General features: G+C 36.4%; 1 protein-coding gene and 1 non-coding gene across 3 annotated transcripts in view; both read left to right on the top strand.

Annotated features, from left to right (window-relative positions):
* The window catches only part of LOC114054099 (uncharacterized protein C8orf34 homolog), a 393,219-nt gene that overhangs the window by 332,902 nt on the left and 36,812 nt on the right, over positions 1–23,505 (top strand). For both annotated transcript variants that reach the window (XM_027877214.1, XM_027877215.1), the window contains exons 11-13: positions 7,635–7,755; positions 19,667–20,169; positions 22,196–22,243. In XM_027877214.1, coding sequence (XP_027733015.1) covers positions 7,635–7,755; positions 19,667–20,169; positions 22,196–22,243 — 672 coding nt within the window. The remainder of the gene's footprint in view (positions 1–7,634; positions 7,756–19,666; positions 20,170–22,195; positions 22,244–23,505) is intronic.
* LOC114054337 lies at positions 2,533–2,638 on the top strand. Its single transcript, XR_003570461.1, has one exon. It is a non-coding gene; the product is annotated as a U6 spliceosomal RNA (small nuclear RNA).

Below are 23,505 nucleotides of genomic sequence, written 5' to 3' on the forward strand. Positions count from 1 at the left end.
CAAGATAATATTTGTTAAGAAAAAAAATCACTTAACACAGTACCTGGCACATAATAGGCACTAAATAAATGCTAATTCCCTTCCCCTTCTCATTTCAGCTCAAATAAGGGGATGTGGGGAAATAAGCTTTTATTAAGTGTTTATTCTGGGCCAGATATTGTGCTAAGTATTTATAAAATATAAAATATTATCTCATCTGATCCTCACAACAACTCTGGTACTCTTACGATTCTCTATTCTATAGCCGAAGAAAATAAGGTAGATAGGGTTCAAGGGCTCAGGGTCACACTCTGCTCAGGGTCACACACTGAGGCCAAATTTGAACTCAGGTCTTCCTGCCTCTAGTCCCAGCACTTTATCCACAGTACTACTTTGCTGATGAATATCTTATAGCTATCTTGATGTCTTCTATTTTTAATTCCATCTTTTTTTTTTCTATCTTTTTTAATTCTATCTAAGAAACAGTAACATTTCAACATACTGGAAAAAAAGACAGAAAGGAGATCGTACATGAAACGATGAATATGTTATATACAGTTTGGGTTTTTTAAAGTGATATATCTATATTAAATTTAATATATTGTATAAATTTAATATTGTGTACACTTAAGCTTTAATTGAGAGAATAAGAGCTTTCATTCATTTGTTGTTATTGTTGAGTTGTTTTCAGTTGTGCCTGACTCTTCATGGCCTCATTTGGAGTTTTCTTGGCAAATGTACTGGAGTGGTTTTCCATTTCCTTCTCCAGTTCATTTTGCAGATGAGGAAACTGAGGCAAATAGCATTAAGTGATTTGCCCAGGATCTCACATCTAGTAAGCCTCTGAGGCCAGCTTTGGAAGATGAGTCTTCCTGACTCCAGTACAGGTACTCTATTCACTCTACTACCTAGCTGCCCTCTATTCATATAGTTAAGTATTCATAGTTGACAAAACTCTTTCCTCATAAAAGCTTAATAACCAGATATGAGTTCTGTTTTTAAAGATGGGGAGATTGAGGATAGAGAAGTTAAGTTACATGTCTAAAGTGCTTTACGTAGTAAATGTTAGACTGTCTGTCTTCTGACTCTGGGTCCTATGTTCTTTCTTACCATTCTGCCTCTTGAGAATGTTAATTAAAACAGGACTGCTAGAGGAGCAAATCTACACAGCAAAATGTGTTCTAAAAATTGTAACAGTAAATAAATATCCTGGTGAAAATCTTGACTAACTTGGAGAGTGTTGATTGATATGATTTTAAACAGAGATCATTTGTTTCTCTGTAAAAATCTGGAGCCTTCACATATGGGCATTTCTTCTAAAAGATGAAAGGCAACTGTTATTTAGTTAAACACATATGACAGAAGACTTAATATGTGATTTACACTTAGGATGGTCAGATGCATACATACCAAGGGTACTTTTCATGAAGGAGAACATTTTTCCCATGACATGAATAACTATCCTTTTATCACCATTGTGGAGAATAGTGCAATTCATTCACCCCAAATGGAACTATTAGAAGTTAGTATAAACCTTGCTATATATTATACTACCATGGTTCAGTGGATCTGTGGCCTCATCAGTGTTGACCATTAATCCCCAACCCCCCACCCGGCAAAGTGTGATACTTGGATACTCAACTCAATTCAATATACACTTATTAACACCTACTAGGTGCCAGGCACTGTGCAAAGTTCTGTGGAAACTAGTAAGAAAATGTGATAGTACCTGCCTTTCAAGAGCTTAGAATCTAATGGCAGAAGACAATGCCCAAAAGGAAGCTGAAAAGGGCCAGGAGCAGGGAGTGGGACAGCCTGGGGCATGGTGTTCTGGAAAGTTGAAGCCTATCAGAGTTGCAGATGGAGTTGGCTGAAAGATTGTGAGCCTTCTATAAAGGAAGGCTCTGAGAGGAGTCTAGTTCCCTCTAGTCCTCTAATCAGAAGGGAAAGGAAACTAAAAGTGAGTTGAGAGAGTGTACCAGAACCCTGGGTGATCAGCTTATCCTAGGAGAAGGAGAGGGCAGGGGATGTGGTATTCTGGTACCTTTCCCAATCTTTTCATCCTGTACAATTCTTCTCCTTGTTTTCCCGTAAATCCTTCATAGAAAGTCTACACACCAGGCTGAAAGCCTTTTGATTTGACAAATATTTATGTTTCTTGAATGAGAGCTTTTGAGTTACATCTCATTTGATATGACAAATATTAGATTGAAATGATTATTAAAGCAGAAATCATTAGTTAACTAATAGGACCATTAATTCTATATTAAAAGTTTCATTTTTATGTCAAAGCTCTATATGCCAGTTCTTCTGTTGTCTTTGATTAAATAATATCTTTTAAGCCATGAGGAATAAAAACTTCTAACCTGTTTTGCTGGCTCTTTGGGCTATCAAATTCAGGGAGATGGGATCCATAAAAGAGACACAATAGTCCAGAAATAATATTCCTCTTATTCACAGGACATAGTTAAGATTTGGTTTGCTCATACTTAAACTTTGGTAAAACTTGTTGAATGCTTAGAGGCACTTTGGATCATCTTTGATGTTGTAATCCTTTTAAATTAACAAATGCTGTACTAAAATTGGAACAATACAGAGAAGATTAGCATAGTTCCTGTGTAAAGACAACATGTGAATTTATGAAGTGCTCCAATTTTTTTTTTACTAGAACATCATTATGAGAATTAAAAAAGGGATGGTTTCAGAGAAACCTGAGAAGACTTGTAAGAACTGGTGCAGAGCACAGTGAAAACCATTTATGCAATGGCATTGTAAAGACCAAGAACTTTGAAAGATTTTAGAACTTTGATCAACTAAATGTCCAAGCATGATTCAGGATTCCAGATGAAGCATGCTACACACCATGTGAGAGAAAGATGATAGATTTCAGATTGCAGATTGAGACATATAATTTGGGGGCATAAATAATACAGGGATTTTCCTTTTTTTGTTTGACTATGTATATTTATTACAAAGTTTTAGTTTTTTTTTCTTTTTCTCAGTGAACAAGGGAAGGTAGGAAGGAAAGAAAATAGATTTTAGGGAATTGAAAACAATTGATTTAATTTAAATAAACATTTATTGAATGCCATCAGTCAGCAGTTTTGTATTCCCTCATTACCTTGTGGTATAGAAAGATACAAAAGAAATGAAAGATACAGTTTCTGTTCCCAAAGGACATATTTTGAAAGTTCTTGGTCAGGCAGTAAATGCACAAACATTTATTAAGTGGTTACTTTGCTCAGGTACTGCACTAATGATTGAGAATATATTTTTAAAAAAGAAAATATTAATCCTTGCCCTGAAGGAATACATGTTCCAATGAGGAATACAAAATGTAAATAATTTGGTACATAGAAGATCTATACTTATATCCATATCTTTATAACCATCTATAAATATATCTATGCCTATCTTTATATCTGGACAGCTAGGTGGTATAGTGGATAGAATTCTGGGCCTGCAGTCAGGAAAATTCCTCTTCCTTAGTTCAAATCTGGCCTCAGACATTTTCTAGCTATCTGACCCTGGGCAAGTCACTTAACCCTGTTTGCCTCAGTTTCCTCATCTGTAAAATGAGCTAGAGAAGGAAATGGCAAACCATTCCAGTATTTCTGCCAAGAAAACCCCAAATGGAATCATGAAGACAGGCATAACTGATAAATATATCTATGCCTATATATGCTATGTTTCTATCTATAGATATAGATAGGGATAGAGATAGAGATAGAGATAGAGTCAAACAAATTGTAGAGCTTTATCTTTGCCCCTTTCCCTTAGCCCCTTTTTGTCAAAAGGAATTTGACTCCTTTGTTTACAATTCCCAGAAAAACCTTAAAACTTTTAGATTCTCTCTTTGAAATCTTATTCAAATGCACTTTCCTTCCTGACTCCAAAAAGAACTTGGCTTCAGTTTGTTTACTGGTCCCAGGAAAATCTTCAAGTTTTAGAAACTGCCCTATTTCCCTTTAAAAGCCCTTTGAAAGCAAACTTCCCCTTCCAGCTCCCTTCATTATCTATTCTCGTTGTCTGTTCAAATCTCTCAGACATTCCAAACAGAACTCCCACCTGGACCCTTCCTCTCAATCACCTCCCCCCTTCAACTGGCCTTGCATTATGTTCCATTGCTTCACCTTCCTATGGCCTTTGGTCACTTCTTACACTTAATCCTAGCTAGGTGCCACAAAGTCCAGAACCCAGGAGTTCTGTTCACCTCAGCTTACTAGCCACTCCCATCCAGATCTCCTTAGACCCCTCCTCCCATCACTCCAAACTGCTTGGCCACTCCGAGACCCCTCCCCCAGTCTTTCTGTACTTAAGACTCACCTTTCCCCCATTCTGATGCTGGGAATTTCTCATGCCCCTAGTGGCTGAGACCCCCACACCCACTTGTAACAAGTATCATCTGGCCCACCTTAGCCCCCAGCCCCCATTCAGACCTCTCATGCCCAGAGGCTGATATTCTCAAGCCTGCTTATGAGAGTCACCTGACCACCTTAGCCCCCATTTAGATCACTGATGTTTGTGTTCCTTGGGAGTCTGACCTACATGCTTCATTTTTAATAAACTTTTTCTCTGGCTGGAAGAAGATATGGGTTGAATTCATTCAGGCAGATCTGCACTGTGATCTAGGGTTCAGCACCCCAAAACCTCCTGTGATTTTGGGGTGCCTCTGTGCATCTAGGAGCACCCCAAGATTGCGGGAAAAAGCCCAGATTGCACCCCAAGACCTCCCTCCTCTTCAAAATGAATGAATGAATTAAGAATTTATTAAATACTATTTGCAAAGCACTGTGGATATAAATAGAAAAGATAGTTTCTGTTCTCAAGGAGCTCACATTTTGATTGACAGGAAGGTAATCTGAAAAGGGAAGGCACTAGCAGCTGATGAAACCAGGAAAAGTCTCCCACAGAAAATGAGATTTGAGCTTAGTCCTAAAGGGACCTAAGGAAACTAAGAAGTGGTGAGGGGTCCAGAGCATGCCAGTCACGTGGGACAGTTCATAAAAAGGCACAGAGAAGGGCAATGAAAAAGCCAAAGCTGGTCAATCAAAGGATAGTTGATGAACTCATAATTTCTCTCATATAAGGCTAAGGTCAAACCATTTCTTGCAGTGCAGTAATTGAGTGACCTGGAATCTTCAGGAAGAACATGCGGAACAGGAAGGCATGATATGCAAAGAAGGTTTTTGTTAGTTCTGAGAAGCCAGAGAATTGAAACATCATTAAAACCTCCTAGAACTCCCAAATCTAGGTCATCTTCTAAACTACCCTCATGTGAGGAGGTCATTTAAATCGAACACATTCCAAAAGCCAGGAGCAGAGGTTAGAGGAATTTAGGGCTTTGCTGATCTGATTGCCTGGGGTCCTTTTGGTGTCTGTACTGCTTCTCACCTCACATTAACCTACTGTAAGGGAGTAACTATTGTTACTAATTTTTTTAAATTGATTTTGGCCACATTGCTTTGTAGTTTTTCCAGCAGTTCTTTAAAACTAAATTATTATGTTTTCAGATTTATCAAACATTGATTTTTTTGAGTTTTATTCCCTTTCTTCTTGGTCTAATCTACCATTCATCTGCTTTTCTGTTTGTGGGTTTTTTTTTTAACAATACTATATGATTTTGATGATTACTAGTTTATAATATATGTTGGTATTATTACTCCATCTGTGGTACTAACATTTTTCCCTTGATATAAATTTGTTCCTCCAAATTAATTTTATTTTTCTGTTTTGCTTTATAAAGTATTACTACACTAGTTACTGTAAGGCCTCTGTTGGGCTTTAATTAAATTGTTTTAATTAAATTAACCCAATATAATCACATGTTCTATGTAACAGGTTGCTGGCAAGTGAAATATATTTCTATAGAGTTCATTTCCAAATGAGAATAAGAATTCAAAATATGGAAACCGTAGCAGAGAAAATTGCTAGGCACTTGGTGACATAAAGCCAGTCAATGAACCTCTGTTTGCCTTAGTTTCCTCAACTGTAAAATGGAGATAATAACAGCATCTACTTCCTAGGGGTGTTGTGATGATCAAATGTGATAATATTTGTTAAGTATTTAGCACAATGCCTCACATAGTAGGTACTATATAAAAGCTTGTTATTGCCATTGCTACCATTATTATATTTTACTTAATTATTACTAGCATCATAGACATAGCTGTGACCTTGCTGTCATTCTTTGCACAAATCATGAAAACACACACACACACACACACACACAGAGGTAGAAAAACTGATTAATCTTTTTTCTCTAATTATGCCATTCCAGTGATAATTGCTGGGTTTTCCAAGGGGGGGGGTATTTTTTATCACTGTAAAGCAAAATAAAATCAAATTTTAAAAAATCACCTCATAAAAATGAGTTCTAATAAAAAATGATCAATCTGATTTAAAACCAATTTTTACCAATATTCTTTAAGGAATAACATTGGACTCTGGTTGATAGCCAATTTGAAAGACAAACGGCTATGCAAGGAAGGCAAAAAGGGGGTTCTCTAGATGGTGGCAGTTGTGATTTGGTGCAATGATCAGACTTCTATAATGGAGCATGATTTCTAATCACCAAGTCCACGAAGTGGAATAGTGGATGAGGCAGAGAGGGAAGGGAGATGGAAAAAGAGAAAATGGGAAGGGAGAAAAAGAGACAGATGGATGGACAAGACACACAGAGACATACAGAGGCAGAGAGAGAGAGTCAGAGAGAGGGAGGGAGGAGGGAGAAAGAGGAGATAGAGGGGGAGCGGGAGGGAGAGGAAGAGAGAAATGGAAAGAGAAGGAGTGGACAGAGAAACAGAGAGAGAGAGAAGCAGAGAGAGACAAAGGGAAGGGGGAGACAGACAAGACAGACAGAGATACATAGAGAGACATGGATGGGGAGAAAGACAGACACAGAGAGGCAGAGACAGCTACAGGCAGACAAAAAAGAAACACAGGCACAAACAGATAAAGATTCAGAGAGATGAAAGAGCAAGAACAGAAAAGAGAGCACGAGTATTTGTAGAGTTGAGCAGAGCAAGTATATGAGCAGTGTGAAAGCTTGTGTATTTGGATAGATGGGAAATTATAGCAAGCAAGTCCTAGGTTTGGCAAAGGCTGCTTCATTTCACTGGTGCATATAGAGACAGTCTTGTGGCTGCAATGCTCTGCCTTGGAGATATATTAGCATTTTGGCAGCTATAGACATTTGACATGGACAGTATGGAGACAATAATTTTCTAAATGCTAAAAGGAACATCTCGAGGCTGGACAAAGGTAAAGGAAACTGGGAATTATTTAATGCTAGAGTTTGAGAAAGTTTGTGAGTGTGTCTATAACTACATCATATTGGAAATAGCCCTGGTCTTGGACGTGAGACCTGAGCTTAAACTCTGCTTTTGCCACTGAATAATTCACTTAAATTCTAAGTGCTTCACCTTCCTCAACTGTAAAATAGGGATGCTACTTACCTCAGATGGTTAGTGAGAAGAAAGTGTTTGCAAGCTTTAAAATGCCTTTAAAAAGTGAATTATTATAATTACTATACTTGTTCTAATGATAACAATTACAGAGAACTTATTCTTTTTGCTGTTGAAGGTATAAACACTGGAAAAACATTAAGTGTGCTGTACCTCCATATCTATCTGAGTTTCTCCCCATTATTTCAGTGCCCCCCAGTATGGGACCTGGCTAACCTGGATGCCACGAGTGAGAGCTCTCCAAGCTTAAAAATCTTGAAAGATTCCTTAGCTGTGAAGGAACTACAGAGCATGGAGAAGCACCTTGCTGGTACGTACGGGTTTATTGAATATTTGAGAATGTGATGGGGAAAAATGAATAGTACCTTTCTTTGAGTTTTAATGGAAAAGTCAGGGAAAACATGTTCAGGCTTGAAATTATAGGGCTTTAAATATCTGAACAGAATTTCAGAAAAGCACCATTGAATAACTTCACTTGCTTGTTTTAAAAACCAAGTAACCTGTTAGATGACAGAAAATGATTTAGAGCAAAGTGAGAAGAGATTAGACTTCTTTTTTTTGGGGAAAACAAAAAGGGACAAAGTAGTATATCCATGATATGTCCAACAAATCTTACATTGACTCTACTTGGTCATCACTATTACTTAAATGTTCTTTTTAGCAGAATTGCATGATTCCTTACAGAACTGGAGCTATCGTTACTTCTTGCTGACAAATCATCAATGGTAACATGCTGCAACTTCTTGATATCCATCATGCATCTTTCCCTTGCCCTTGGGTCATCCAAGATTGTGATCCTTCGGAAACTGCAATATTTCATGATTTTTAGCAATGTAGTATCCCTGGTGGAATATTGGTGTAAAAAAAGTTTCCACCAAAAATATTGGTGGAAAAAATTTGAAAGTGCTGTACAGTTTTCTAAATTCAATCCAGACTGTTCTTTCCCTCTGTTTCATGAGTTCAGGTTCATGGACCACTTTGGCAGTCTGGTTAAGTATAAGGAACCCCTCTCAGAATAATGCTTTTAAATGCATAAACTATTAATATAATATATGGGATCACAATGTTACTAATTACATGTTATATGATTTATAGAATTATATTGAAATATAGATTAGGGGTGGGAGGGAATAGGGTAAAAAGAACAAACATTTAAGTGCCTATTATGTGCTAGGCACTAGACTAAGTGCTTTACAATTATTATCTCTTTTAAGCATCACAACAGCCCTGCAAGGTAGGAGCTATTATTTTCCCAATTTTGTAATCGAGGAAACTGAAGAAGACAGAGGTTATGACTTAACCAGTGCCACACAGATAGTAAGTGTCTGAGGTCAGATTTGAACTCAGGTCATCCTGACTCCAGGCCCAGAACTCTACTCACTTTGCCACTCAGCTGCCTAGGTTAAATAAATACACTTATAATTTGATGAATGCAATTATCAAAACATTTAAAAGAACAACTTTGTGAACCCCAAGTTAAGAATCACCACTCTAATCCAATTCATATCCCAGCTCATTTTTGAAATGGGGTTCCTGTCTAAGTTGTATATAATGATGGACTCAGTCCATTGAATTATATGTCATAGACTGGATGATAGGGATTCTTCATCCATTTGTTTTTTCCCATGACTTCATATCTATATAGAATTGAAGAATCCCTCTAGTACTCTTGGGTTTGATGTAGTCATTGGGCACTATGTTATTCAAAAACTGGAACATCTCACCTGCTGTAAAGAACTTCTCTTCCATTTGGACTCATTGAAGACTTCATCCATGAGAACAGCACACTTTTTTTTAAAGCATACATCTCTTTATTTTATGCTTCACTTAGGGAAATCTCTGTAGTGGCTGGTTCCATCTGCCTAGGAATCTCATATGATATTAATATTCATGTGAGAAAGACTTCATTTTATTCCACTGGGTCAAAAGCCTTAAAAAAAATCCACAAACACATGCAACAAGATCTTGTATTCTTTACATCTTTTGGTTACTTGGATGACCATAAAGATACAGACTGCTGTAGAAAACTTTTGGCCCAAGTCAGTTTGTCTCGTTTTATTTTCTTCAAGGATACTCTCAGTAAATGTATAGGTCATTCTCATAAAGATTTTATGGGGAGAAAAAAGTAGGCAAATGAGGAAGTAATTACTGATGTCCTCTAGATGCAACAGTTTAGTAATAGCACTTTTGTTGTTGTTGTTGTTGAGTCATGTCTGACTTCTCATGACCTCATTTGGGGTTTCCTTGGCAAAGATACTGGAGTGGTTTGCCATTTTCTTCTTCACTTTGTTTCACAGATGAGGACACTGAGGTAAACAAGGTTAAGTGATTTGACCAGGGTCACACAGCTAGTAAGTGTCTGAGGCTAGATTTGAACTCAGGAAGATGCCTCCTAACCCCAGGTCCAGCACTCTATCCACTGTGCCACCCAGCTGCCCACTTCACACTACAGGTGCTTAATAAATACTTGTCCAAATTGGAAAAAAAGGGATCTCAGCAACTTTTCTAGCTATTCTGTAGAAGTATTGACTGCTCCCCAGCCCTTGAACTTAGCTTCAGCAGCACAGGCCCATTTCTCCACCTCTATCCTGATTTCCCTCTCCCCACTCAAAGTTCTCACATGAATAACATACTTACTCAATAATTCAAGGATCCATCTTAGTTGCAGGGACTCTCACCATTTCTTGTGTCATGGAAAACTTTCACAATCTGGTGAAGCCTATGGATTCCTCAGAATCAGTTTTTAATTGAAGGAAATCCTAAACTTCAGATAGAGGCTAAAATAAAGTTTAATTTTCCCCCCACCAAATTTATTGATGACTAATATCTATCCATGAGGGATCTGTGGATCAAAATTAAGAACCACAGTTATAGTTAATCTCTCCAAAGTTGAGGAGAGGGAGAGGACAAGTATTTCTTAATGGGCTTACTATGTGCCAGGCACTATGCTAAGCACTTTACAAATATCTCATTTGAACCTTACATCAAACCTATAAGGTAGATGTTATTATTGTCCCCCTTTTACAGATGAGGAAACTGAAGCACACAGAGTTTGAGTGACTTGTCTAGGGTCATACAGCTAGTAAATGACTGAGGCTGGATTTGAATTCAGGTCTTCCTGACTCCAGACTCAGCACTCTGTCCACCTAGTTGCCTCACTCATGCAGCCTATTTCTAGGATCATGGTGACAGAAATAGACAATAGCTCAAAGGCCATCTAGTCCAACTCATTATACTTGACAAATAATTTTGAGTACAATTTCATTGGTAAGTAGACAGCCAGTCTCTGCTTGAAACTTTCCCTCTAAGGGAGATTTTCTACCTCCCAAGGTTGTCCATTGCATTGGGATAGATCTCAGTATGAGAGTTTTCCCTTTTCATCTGCCTTTCAGCAACTTCTCTTCACTCTAATTAATGAATGTCTTATAAGGCCAAACACAATAAATCACATCTTTTCCCATGACAGCCCTTCAATTACTTGAAGACAGTCATCATCTCTCTAATTCTTTCTCCTCTACACTAAACCTTTCCCGGTTTTTCAATTGATCTGAATATGGCATAGACTTGTTTTCCTATCTTCCTTCAGATATGTTCAAGCTGGTCTTGTCAATGGTTGTAGGAAAAAAAAATGTGAAGCTCAGAAAGGAACATAATACTCCAGATATGTCAGTCCATGTTGTTGTTATTGTTGTTCATTCATTTCAGTTATATTTGACTTTTTGTGGCCCCATTTGGGATTTTCTTGGCAAAGATACTGAAGGGTTTGTCATTTCCTTCTCCAGCTCATTTTACACTTGAGGAACTGAGGTAAATAGGATTAAGTACTTGCCCAGGGTCATACAGCTAGTAAGTGTCTGAAGCCAGATTTGAGCTCATGAGGATGTCTTCTGGACTCCAAGCCCCATTGCGCCACCTCGCTGCCTATAGCTCTAGTATTTCCTGTATTTTAGGCAATGCCAGTGTCAGAATGTAGACAGGTACATGACAAGAGCACCAAGCCTGGAGTCCGAAAGATGTGAATTCAAGTCCTTCCTTAGATACTTCCTTAGATCCTTACTAGCTGTGTGACCCTGGGATAGTCACTTAATATTTGTCTGCTTCAGTTCCCTCATCTGTAAAAGGTGGATAATAGTAGCCCCTACCTCCCAGGGCTGTGGTAATGAGCAAAAGAGACAATATTTATAAATTGCTTGGCACATAATAAATGCTTCTTTTGTCTTCCTTCCCTCCTACAGAGGACCTGAAATTGAGGTCCAGTTGCATATCTAGATTTATATCATTATGTCTTTTTCCAGTCTTTTTACTGAATTTTTCATCAACTTTAATATGTAAATCATTCTTTCTGTCATTATTTTCTATTTAGTTTACTCCCTCCAACACATTATTTGTGTTTGTGTGCCGGGGCTCTTTTTTTTTTAGTGTTCAAATTTGGGGAATGACTAGGCTTAGAAAACTGATTTTTGCTATCCTTGTAGTATGAGAAAAAAAGCATTGGAATTGGAATCCTGGAACTTGGGTTTAAATCCGATATCTAGAGGAAATTGGTACAATTCAAAGAGCACTAACTCTGAAGTCAGACAACCTCCATTCAGATGCTCTTTCTGAGCTGTATGACCTTGGGAAAGTAACTTAACCTTAATGGACTGCAGTTTTCTCATCTGAAACAGGAGGAGGTTAAAATAGATGGCCTCTGAGATCCCTTAGCACTCACCATCTTTGATCCTGTGATTGTTTTCTGTAATTATGAACAAGTCACTCCAAATGTCCAGGGCCCAATAGTTGGTAAGTAAAATGGTATGTGTTTATATGAGGAGGCATCAGACTAGATTAACACAAAGTCCTTCCATCACTACATTCTCTGGTCCTGTATTACAGAATTCTGTTGGGCTAGGAGCCTAATCTTCTTTGTAGTGACAGCCATATGATTCAGTGGATAGAGCTCTGGATATGAAGTCAAGAAGACCTGATTTCAAATCTAACCTCAGACATTTACTAGCTGTGTGACCCTAGGGAGTCACTTAACCTTTGTTTGCCTCAGTTTCCAGAACTGTAAAATGGAGATAATAATAGCACTTACTTTACAAGGTTATTGTGAGGATCAAATGAGATAATATTTATGTCACTTAGCACAGCACCTGGCACATAGTAGGTGCTATATAAATCTTAGCTTTTGTTGTGGCTGATGTAAAAGAAAGAAAAGCAGTCCAGACTGGTGATTTCTTTATACAGGGAACTCCTTGAAAGGAGACTTCCTTTACCAATAGAGATAAGCAGCTTTGTAACTTAAATTCTTGGAGAATGGTCTGGGATACTAGGAGGTTGTTATTGGACAGTGTCACATGGTCAGTATGTCAGAGGTAGGATTTGAACTAGTTATGTCAGACCTCTCTACTCAATGTATGGGATCATCAGCCTATAGCCTTATCAAAATTGAAACCTGTTAGTAACTATCAGTTAATGGGAGCTGAGAAAGAACAAGTCAGCCTCTGATGGTAGCTATACAGTCCCTGCTGTGGGAAAAACTGGAATAGCCAGCCTCATGCTCTGCTAGCCTAGTGGGAAAGAGCACATCATCAGTGTGATACTAAGCTATGGGTCACAGAGGCTTCAATTAACCTGGCACAAGCCTCCTATTGACTTCAAATGGAATTTTGTATATGGGAGATCCAGCACACACTAGCAGCCATGCGACTTTGAAAATAATGAGACCACCTTCCCAGTGACATGAGGAGCCAGGAAGTGGTATATTAGATAATTGCACTGAGCTAAATGACAGCAAGTCTGAGATGAGTCAAAGTTAACATCAAACGGGAGATACTTGGGTAAGTCTGAAATGTATTGAGACTTAGCAATGACACAGCGCCAAAAAGGTTGAGGTCTTGCATTTAGTATGGAAAAAAAATCCAAGGTTTCAAATACTTATCTCAGTCTTCTGAACCTTAGGAGTGTGCAAAATTGGGCTGGACATCTCACAAGAATTAATTTTTCTGCTGAAAATGCTATACTGGCATTCAGTTTCCTAGGCCTAGATGGAAATATTTTTTTGGCTCCTCCTGCTTCTTGGTCCTGGCTGTTTTCTCAAAATGCAAACACATGCAGAAAAAGGGTAATAAACCCCAATGTTCAGTCATGTCAAGATCTCAAAAGATGTTTGCTTTGAGTGTGGTTCTAAAAATGGGCATACCTTCAGGAGAATGGAACATTTATTCTTACTTAATATGATGCGGTTTGGCCCTTTTCAAGACATCAGCCCCAAAATGACTTTGTTCCTTAAGGTTCACTAGTTTATTTTTGCTAAAAACTGAAAATGGATGTGTATCTAATACAGGCTGGGGCCTTCACAAAAAAGGAGAAAAGAAAAATTTGTTTAGATCACTTTGGTAGAGTAAGGATAACAATACTTTGGGCATCTTCAGGCAACTCCATAGCTGTGTCTCTAGTGCTGGATTGAAATACATACATACATACATACATCTATATCCCCACATGTTGCTAATGTTCAGTTGTGTCTGACTCTTTATGACCACATAGACTGTAATATGCCAAAACCGTTCATGGGTTGTTTTGTTTTGTTTTGCTTTGGTTGTTTTTTGGGCAAAGATACTGGAGTGGTTTGCCGTTTACTTCTCTATTAGATTAAGGTAAACTGAAGTTAAGTGATTTGCCCAGGGTCACACAACTAATAAGTGTTTGAGGCTGGATTTGAACTCAGGTCTTCCTGACTCCAGGCCCAGCACTCTATCCATTGAACCACCTAGCTGCCTCATATGCATACATGCACATATACAATCATATACACACATTCCTTTGTGTGTGGTTGATAAGACCATCATATTTATCTAAAGCAAATAAATGCTTTAATTACTTCTCTCTGCTCTTTTTCAGATTTGCTTGCAAGCAAGAATCTGTATTTGTAGTTTTGAGCTCTGAAGAACCATGGTCTCTTGGTCTAATACCCACTATAATTACAACAAGTGCTTTCCTTTTTTGTTTTTCAGTCTGTTTTTATGGTACAATATCTATCCCTTAGAGTGACCTCAGAATTAGTGAAGCTGTCAGTACAACAGGGAGAACTAAATTCAAGGGCATTTGTGATTGGCATACTATGTACTTAACAGAAAGCAAATTCAATGATGCTTTGCCACAAGGAGGTTTCTCCACACATGCTCCTTGTCCATAGTGATTTTCATTTCACTTTTAAATTTTACCACATTTTGCCCAGTATGACATTGTAAAATATACAATGTGTCTTATTGAATACTTGCTTTTAATCTCTCTCTGTCTCTCTCTCTCTCTCTCTGTCTCTTTCTCTGTATTTCTGTCCCTCTCTCTGTCTCTGTCTCTATCTCAAACTTAATTGCTCATTCATTTATGTGGCTGAAGACCTCATTTTGAATGGGCTAACATTATCTTCCCCCTCAATCTTTTCATCTCAATGGAAGCTGACTTCCTCACGTTTCCTCCCCAACTCAGGCTCAGATATCTTTTTTGGTTGTTTTTGTTTATCTACATTTTCCTATCTATTTCCTATATTCCCTATCAACTCACAGCCTTAGTATGATTTTCAATTTCTCCTTCTCTTCTCTGGTCCCATGTATTTTTTCCTACTTTGATCTCTCTTTAATAGACAGCCTTTCTATTTCATCTATATAAATAAAACTTTCATCTCTGCCTCCTAATACTGTTCCTTCTTTCCCTTTGGCCTCCCTCTTCCTGTCTTCTTACCTTCCTATTGATTCAGAACTTGCAAGGAAACTGTCTTCCTTTATTTATGTTCACATCTACATCACCCTCCTTTCCTACTCTTTGTACTGATGACCCATCAACTTTAATTTAGAGTTCATGCTTCTTGGCATTATTTTCAATATCCTGCCTCTTTCCACCTATAACTCTTCATCTTAGCCTGTCATCGTCTTCCTTCTCATTTCTCTTGCCCCTGGGGCCTGGTAGATCTAGCTCATCACGAGATGACCTTACACGTACCTTGAAGTTACTCCTTAAGGCTCTCATTTAAAGTAATCATTTCTATTTCATCCACTAATAAAAATGACATGGAGTAAGGGGAGAACAAATAAAAGTCCAGAAACAAATTACTAGAGTTTTTATCTTCTAGATTTATTATTTGCCTTGTCTAGTTTTGATATTTCAGATAGACAACATATATATTCAAAAACATCAGTATCAACTAATTGAGTTTTATTCTCAAAGCATTGAGTAGACTCATGGTTTTGTGCTTGTACTTACTTTCAGGGTTGTTGTTGGTTTTTTTTTTCCATTTTTAGGTACATTCTAAGTCTCTTACATACTTCTTATCTCTAGTACTTTAACACAGTGCCAAAAGTTTTGTAGATTTTATATATATATATATATGTATATATATATAATAAATTTAACATTGTATGAATGAATGAAATACAAATTTTTTAATGCCAACTATATATAAGCCCTATTTTGCATGTTGGAGGAGATCCTCAGTTTAGATCAAAACCCAGGCCTTTCTTTTATAGAACTTAAATGAACATTTTTTTTTTAGTGCAGATGAAAGCATTTGTAAAAGTTTACATTAAGAACAAGTAATTGTTTTTTCTTATCTCCAATATTTTCATGCCTCCTAATAGTTGTCATCTAGTTTTTGTTCCATATTTGTTTTGAAAGTCAATCATAAAATATGACATATAGGGGCAGAAGCACATATAAGAATAATGGTAGTTAACGAATGTGTCTATAGGAAGCAAAACCACCTTTTCAACATTGTCCTCGAAACCATAGGACAATTTCCCAAACTTTAATATGTTAATAGCTTAAGTTAACTTAAGTTCTTCCTGGTCCTCAGTCCTATGATGCTAAGATTTTTTTTTTCTTCCCTACAATCTGATTTATATGGGTGTATGTATGGGGAGCGTGAAATTCCTGTTGTTTTTTTAAATGCTAATGAAACTTATACATATTTTCTTCTTCTGAAGTTTACCTTTTTCCTAAAGGCATATTGTTTGTTACATACTTTTTCAAGCATTTGAAGAGCCAATTAACTCAGAATATTAATATACTCAATTTGGTTGTTTTTATATAAATATTCACTTGCATTTGAGTTTTTCTCAATCATTTTGGAATTGTTTTAATAAATAAGAAATTTGTCTGCAAAGACAAACTGAAAATACTTTGTGTAATGAGAACTCATTCTGGTGTTTAATACATACACACATACATAAATATATGTATATATATATATAATTATACTACTTTGTTGGCTACATTTTATTTCTACTTAAAGGACTCGGAGAAAGAATTCTTAGGCATAGGTTGAATTATGTTATAGCTATTTAGTGTGTGTCAAATTATACAAGGGTGTCTGAAATAGGAAAGTAGGATTAAAAAAAAAAAAGATGGCAGTATTATTGCTGAAAGAAAACCAGAGACATATGTTAGGAGAAACAAATACAAAATCTATTTGTGTCCATGCATTTGGAGTGGAAACCTGTTTCTTTACATGTAAAGAAATGAAATGACTAGAAATATTACTTATCTGTAAATCAATCACTTTTTTTTAAGTTAAGGAAACATGGCCCAAGAATATGATATACATTAAACTCTTATTACACATAGGCATTGCATATCAGTTTTCCTGTATACTCTCTTCTGAGTCATAGTTCAGGAAGTCAGTGACCCCTAGCCCTTTAGTCATTTTGCAAAGACTTAGGTTAATTTAATTTTAAAAGAATACATTGTATGTTTGGTTTAAATTATGAAGTTCAAATTCTTACTCACTAACCTTGGAGACTGTAGACAGGTATTTTACAAATTCCAAAGTGACAGGTATTGATTTTTTAAAAGCTTAATGGAAGTGAATGTAAAGGCATAATTATCTCAAAAGGTAAAATCAAAATTGCCCACTGATTTTATGAGGTCATTGTTTCAATTAGATTAGTTTAAGATTAAATCATAACACTAGGAAATATTTCTAACTGCCCTTCTAGATATATGTCCAATAATTACCCTTTTTGAAGCAGCAAAAGATTTGGATCAATGAAAGGGTAGAGATGACATTCTTGGAGATAGAGCTCACCATTTGGAATCTGTTCTTCTGAGTAGCAGTCTTTTAAGCTGAACATTACTAACATGATTTACCCTAATTTTAAGTGCTTCCCCTGGGCCTCAGAGACAGACAGATAAAGCCTATGACTTAATATAAGAAATGACTATGAATATGATTGAAATTGTCTGCTTTCTTCATAAATCCAGTAGCCGTCATTCCAAATCTCAACAGAATCAAAACATACCTAGTGCTAATATATCAATGAAAAATAATTAATAGCACATATATGTGTAAATATATACATACATACACGTATATGTGCATATATAAAGCATCTTGAATTCAAATCTTGTCTCTGATGCTTCTTATAATCATTACAAGGTACTGAACTTCAGTATCATAATGAGTAAAATGGGTATAATAATACCTGAAACTTTTTTTCAAATGTTTCTTATGAGGAATAAATTATATAATGTTCATAAACAGACTTGCAAATATTAAAGCATTTATAATATAGTGCTTTGTTTTCAAATCTAAATATATACGTATATATGTTCCAATTATTATCATTATTATATGTTTTAAAAATAAATCTTAAAAATACAGTGGAAAAAAAAAGAAACAAACATGTGAGGTAGGTTTGTGGTTATTATTGTGCCTGTGATTTCAACAGTGTTTGGTTAAAAGCAAAGCAAAAATCTTTTCTAAAAAGGTGAATCATATGTAACTTTTGTCTTATAGTATTACCTTAAGTATTGATAAGTTAAGTGACTTGTCAGTAAGCATATAGCTAATGTGTGGCAGAGGCAAGACTTCAGTTGAGGTCTGACAGATTCCAAGGTTAGCCCTCTAACACACATGAATATATGAGCTTATATTTGGCATGTCAGAAGTCACTAAATCCAACCCCCTTATTTTCCAGAAAAGGAAACTAGAAGTCATTGAGATTAAGTGACTGGCCAATGGTCATACAGATATTATGTGGCAAAGCCAGTATTTCAAACCAGGATCTTAGACTCTAAATCCTATGCTCTTTCCATTATACCACTCAATTCCTCTCAAGGTTGGTATTGTAGGTATCATTATCTCCATTTTACAAGTGAGGAAATTGAGGCTCACAGAGTGATTTGTTTATTGTTATGGGATCATACATCTGGATTTAGAGCTAGAAGGGGCCTCAATGACCATGTATTTCAACCCTCTTATTTTACAGATGAGGAAGCTGAGGCTTGGGAGGTAAGGTGACTTATCCAAGGTGGAATATAAGTTCTCTGATGCCAGAGTTAGAGCTATTTCAACCATTCCCCATTGGATATCTAGATTCATTACAGGACAGTTGTCTTAATAATGGCTAAAAATGGGACTGTTTTTTTTTCCCCACTTGCTTAGAACTTTGTAAAATTAAGCATTTTTTAATGGATGAATATGTCTGTACATGCAAGTAGAGTTCTATGTATAGTCTGTATGTATATCTGTAATCATTATGGATTGTCTGATACAGTGTGATTCACCACTATCCCCTTTTTCTCAGAGAGTTTATATTGTATTTTGAAATTCATGTTTTAAAGCATTTTTAAAAATGTATGACTATTTTGGAGGTTTACTTAGTGATAAGTAAAACCACATTTCAAGAATTTTTTGAAATGTTTTATGTCTAACAAAAAAACAAAAGATACATTTCTTAACTACTATGCCATGCCCTTACATATATTTTCAAGGGGTATTTGCTTGTATATGTTCATCCATGTCTGTGAAATTTACAAAATATTACCCAGTTTTTTCTCCTTGATATGAAAAAGAAAAACTAGTACTTTGAATTTAGCACTAAATTTTAAGACTTCATATTTAAAAAATATTTCTAAATACTCATTATGATCAATAACATATTGCTGTCACATTTAAGAGATGAAAAATTGTTACTGAAATAAGTTTAGCTAATTGCCTCACATATTATCACATTCCTTTTGATCCAAGATCTTGACTTCTGATGGTTTTCTTTGTCTATTTGGCCTCTCTCCAAAGTTTTGATTCTTGCCATGAACCTTTATTTCCTCTATATTTTATTACTTGTGAAAATTTTATTTTATGCTGTGTATTCATCTTTGCCACATATTTCAGCAAATTTATGGATAACAATCTGTGTAACCTTTTAAGAAGATGATACTTTTTTTTTTCCCCTCTGGTGTAGATATTGAAAAGGACCTTGAACTATGGGAAGAAGGAAGACTTGCGAGAAATCCAAGCAGTATGCATAATGTTTCAGTTGCATCTGACCTTCAAGGAAATCTTCAGTCATCACCAAGCCTTAGCACAAGACCTCCAGAACCCAGCCAAACAGGGAAAATCATTCAGCTCCAACTCCAGGGAAACAAATCACCCCCTTCAGTTGACAGCAGAGTACGGGTCTCCAGTATCTCAAATAGTAGGCCTCATCTTCTCATAGCCCAGACAAACAGGCCTCAGACGCTGACAGTTCCAGGAAGCAGACCTGTAACTCCAAACAGTTTGTTGACTCGACCTCTTACCCCTAGCAACCAAGAAAAGAAGGAAAGGATTATTAATATTCAAAGGAGCAAGTCTGTCCCATCTAAGAGCCAAATTGGGAGAGCCCTCAGCACTCCTTCTGGGCTAGTTATTCCAATAAGTGGAGACAAGCTAACAAGTACAACCCTGAGAAGCAGTTTATCTGAAGTAAGTTTTCTTTTCCCTTTGTTTGTGCCTCTTGTTTTGTAGTTAAAAAACAAATAAACAAACTACACACCATAAGGAATTTTTTGGGTCTGAATTTCCAGAACAACTTATGTTTTAGTTGAAATGAATGCAAATACATTGTCCTCTCCAATATGTTATTCAAAAATGATCTGGTGAGCTCGAGATAATACTCAGAAACATGACAACTACAATATATTCTTTTTTTTAGCTAATAGAGGCCAAAAAGATGGTACTACTTTATCAGTGGTTAGATCAGGGATTCTAATTTTTAAAAAATTGAAGCATCCTTTAATTGCTACTTTACTTTCGAGAAACTACAAACCTCTCTCTTATTAAATGTAGCATAATACTCTTTCTCTCTCATGCACACAATCTCTCTCTCTCACACACACATACACACATGGTTTAATTAAAGTTAAATGTACTTTTAGAGGCTATTTTTCTAATTTCACAACAGAAAGACACAAAAATACAGGATAAAATCTACTCCTAATTCTGCCACTGTGTATGTGTGTGTATGTGTGAGAGAGAGACAGAGAGAGAGAGTTTTTAAAATTAGTCACTTATCTTCTCTGGCCCTCAATTTCCTCATTTATCAAATGGGGCTAATAATCGATGTCCCTTGGGTTATCATAAGGATCAATTGAAATCATATATGCAAAGCACTAAGTATCTTTTCTCAGATTTCTACCCTTGATGTCAGGAAGATTTGGGTTCAAGCCCTCCCTCTGATATAACTTACTGTGGGACACCGGGACAGTCACTAATAAATTCTAGTTGACTGATAACTAACTGATTGATTGACTTAACCTTGCTGTTCCAAGCAACTTTTTTTAATGCTATAAGTTACAAAGTCAGTGCCCAAGGTGCATTGGAAGAGTTACTTTGCTCACTGAAGCATACTTATATCAATGAAATCACAGGCCTTACCATAAAAACATCTAAAGTTAATTGAAAAATTTATTTTCTATTTTTAAATATTTGTTCAGTAATTTTTCAGTCATGTCTGATTTTTTTTTACCCCATTTTGGAGTTTTCTTGGCAAAGATACTACAGTGGTTTGCTATTTCCTTCTCTAGCTCATTTTGTAAATCAGGAAACTAAGGCAACAAACTGGGTTAGGTGATTTGCCTAGGGTCACATAGTAAGTGTCTGAGACCGGATTTGAAGTCAAGAAGATGAGTCTTCCCGATTCCAAGGCCATTGCTCTATCCACTGGGCCATATAGCTCCCCATTAACCATAGAAATGTGACTTGTTATTGGAAATGTCCTGGGGTAATGTAAAGGCACTGCTAGGGATAGCTACAATAGCAGACATTGTATTACATGATATTTCTAATTAATGGTCACAGTCTGAAAATGTAAGTTTTTGTCTCTAAAAAGTTTTATTATCTAAACATATGTAATCCAGATGAATTTAAATATTTTTGTTTATTAAAACATCGTATCGAAGTCAAAGTGTCCATATAATAGAAAAATGGTTATTTTTATTATTAACATTATTTTTTAAACTGATCTTGTATGTTAACTTTTAGGAGATATCTACTGGATTTAAATTTATGGAAAAACAGGCTTATATCATATTTCATTTCTTCAAAATGTTTCAAGTTTAGATAACATGCGACAAGGCAGCTGATCTAATCATTGAATTAAAAGCTTCTAATTTACAAAATCTGACTTTTTTGTTTATAAAAGTAGTCTGAAAAAACTTTTATTAAAGTGTTAAAGTTTAGATAGTCCCTCTCAAGTATAACTTAGAACATGAGAGCCACTCTTCCCCCAAATGAAGTGCGATGATCATGAAAGAGTTAACATTTATTCCAGAATGAGAGGACATACTAAAGTACCTTACTGCTATCATAACACAACTGAGGAGGTGAGGGAGTTTTGAAGAGACGAAATTATTCCCCAATTCTCCTCCCCCCCCCCCCACCGATTTGTTACTCTTCTTTTTCGATCGGCTTCCTGACTTTTCTTTCAATCTCTTTTCCTATTTGCCTTTAGGGAGAAGCCTCCAGTAGGGGACTTTCACTGAAAAACTTCATGGAAGATGTGAGTTTTAAGGGGGATTTGCAAGGCAGCCTGAAACCAGTTTCTTTTAATTCTGTCCACTGGCTTAATGTTTGCCAGCACTGCCCACGTGTTATAAATAATACTCACCTTATCATAAGCAGTATCAATTCCCAGAAGAAATGAAAAAGCAATAGGCTCCATTTTCCATAATGGAAATCCCCTCTGCATTAAATCATCCCTGTATTCTGTGTTGTAGATGTTCTCAGTACTAATCATGTTAATAATCAAAATGCTAATCACATAATGGAATATTCCTTCCTTCCTTCCTTCCTTCCTTCCTTCCTTCCTTCCTTCCTTCAAAAATTGCTTGAGTGTCTCTAATAAAAAAATTTGGGGGCTACAAGTTATAGTTGATCTATTTCCACCACCCACTACCTTTGCCTTAATTCAATCATCTGACTAAATTGGATGTTGGATTGGAAGTCAGAGAAAATGTCTTCACATGTTTTTTGAAGGATGGCTATAAAGCAACAAACTTTTTGGAGAGGAGAGTAGTGTGGAATGGAACTTCTCCGTCTGGTGAGATAGAATTCTTAATGGTTGTTTTCCTCTTAACACTTCCTCAAGGAAAACTAGTTGTACCAAGATTCTCTCAGTTATTGTTATGAGGACTGGGATATTCCATTGCTGAACATTTTCTTGTTTAGGGGTTGACATGATCAGTATCAACTTGAGGCAAAGATTAGAAGAAAAAGTCTCACATTATTCTTTCAGTGATGAATTGCTGTATTCAAATTTGAAGCCTATGAAGCCCTTCTAGAAAGAAGATGGAGAGTAGAGATTGCAATAAAAGAAAGAGAATAACTACACAAAAGACTTAAGTTAAGCTAGGGCAAAAAGACAAAAGGATAACAGAAGTTAGAAACAGGAAAAGTGGGATAGAACAGGAGAGCTGATAATAATTTAGTGTAGAAAATTGGGAGAAGATGTGTAATGAGTAATTACATGGAGGTGCAAATATTTCAAGTTCTCCTGAGATACTTTGAGGAGAGGTGCACTAATAATAGAATCCCACTTTGAAGGCTTCACAACCCTTATACATCCAGCTTTGACTCAGTTGTTGTTCTTTAGTTGATTAGTCATGTCCGACTCTTTGGGACCCCTTCTTGGGTTTTCTTGGCAAAGATACTACAGTGGTTTGCCATTTCCTTCTCCAGCTCATTCTACAGATGATGAAACTGAGGCAAACAGGGTTAAGTGAATTTTCCAAGATCATACAGATTGCAAGTGTCTGAGGCAGG

The sequence above is a fragment of the Vombatus ursinus genome, unplaced genomic scaffold (genome assembly GCF_900497805.2).
Source record: "Vombatus ursinus unplaced genomic scaffold, bare-nosed wombat genome assembly UNPS02014812.1, whole genome shotgun sequence".
Taxonomy (NCBI): Eukaryota; Metazoa; Chordata; class Mammalia; order Diprotodontia; family Vombatidae; genus Vombatus; species Vombatus ursinus.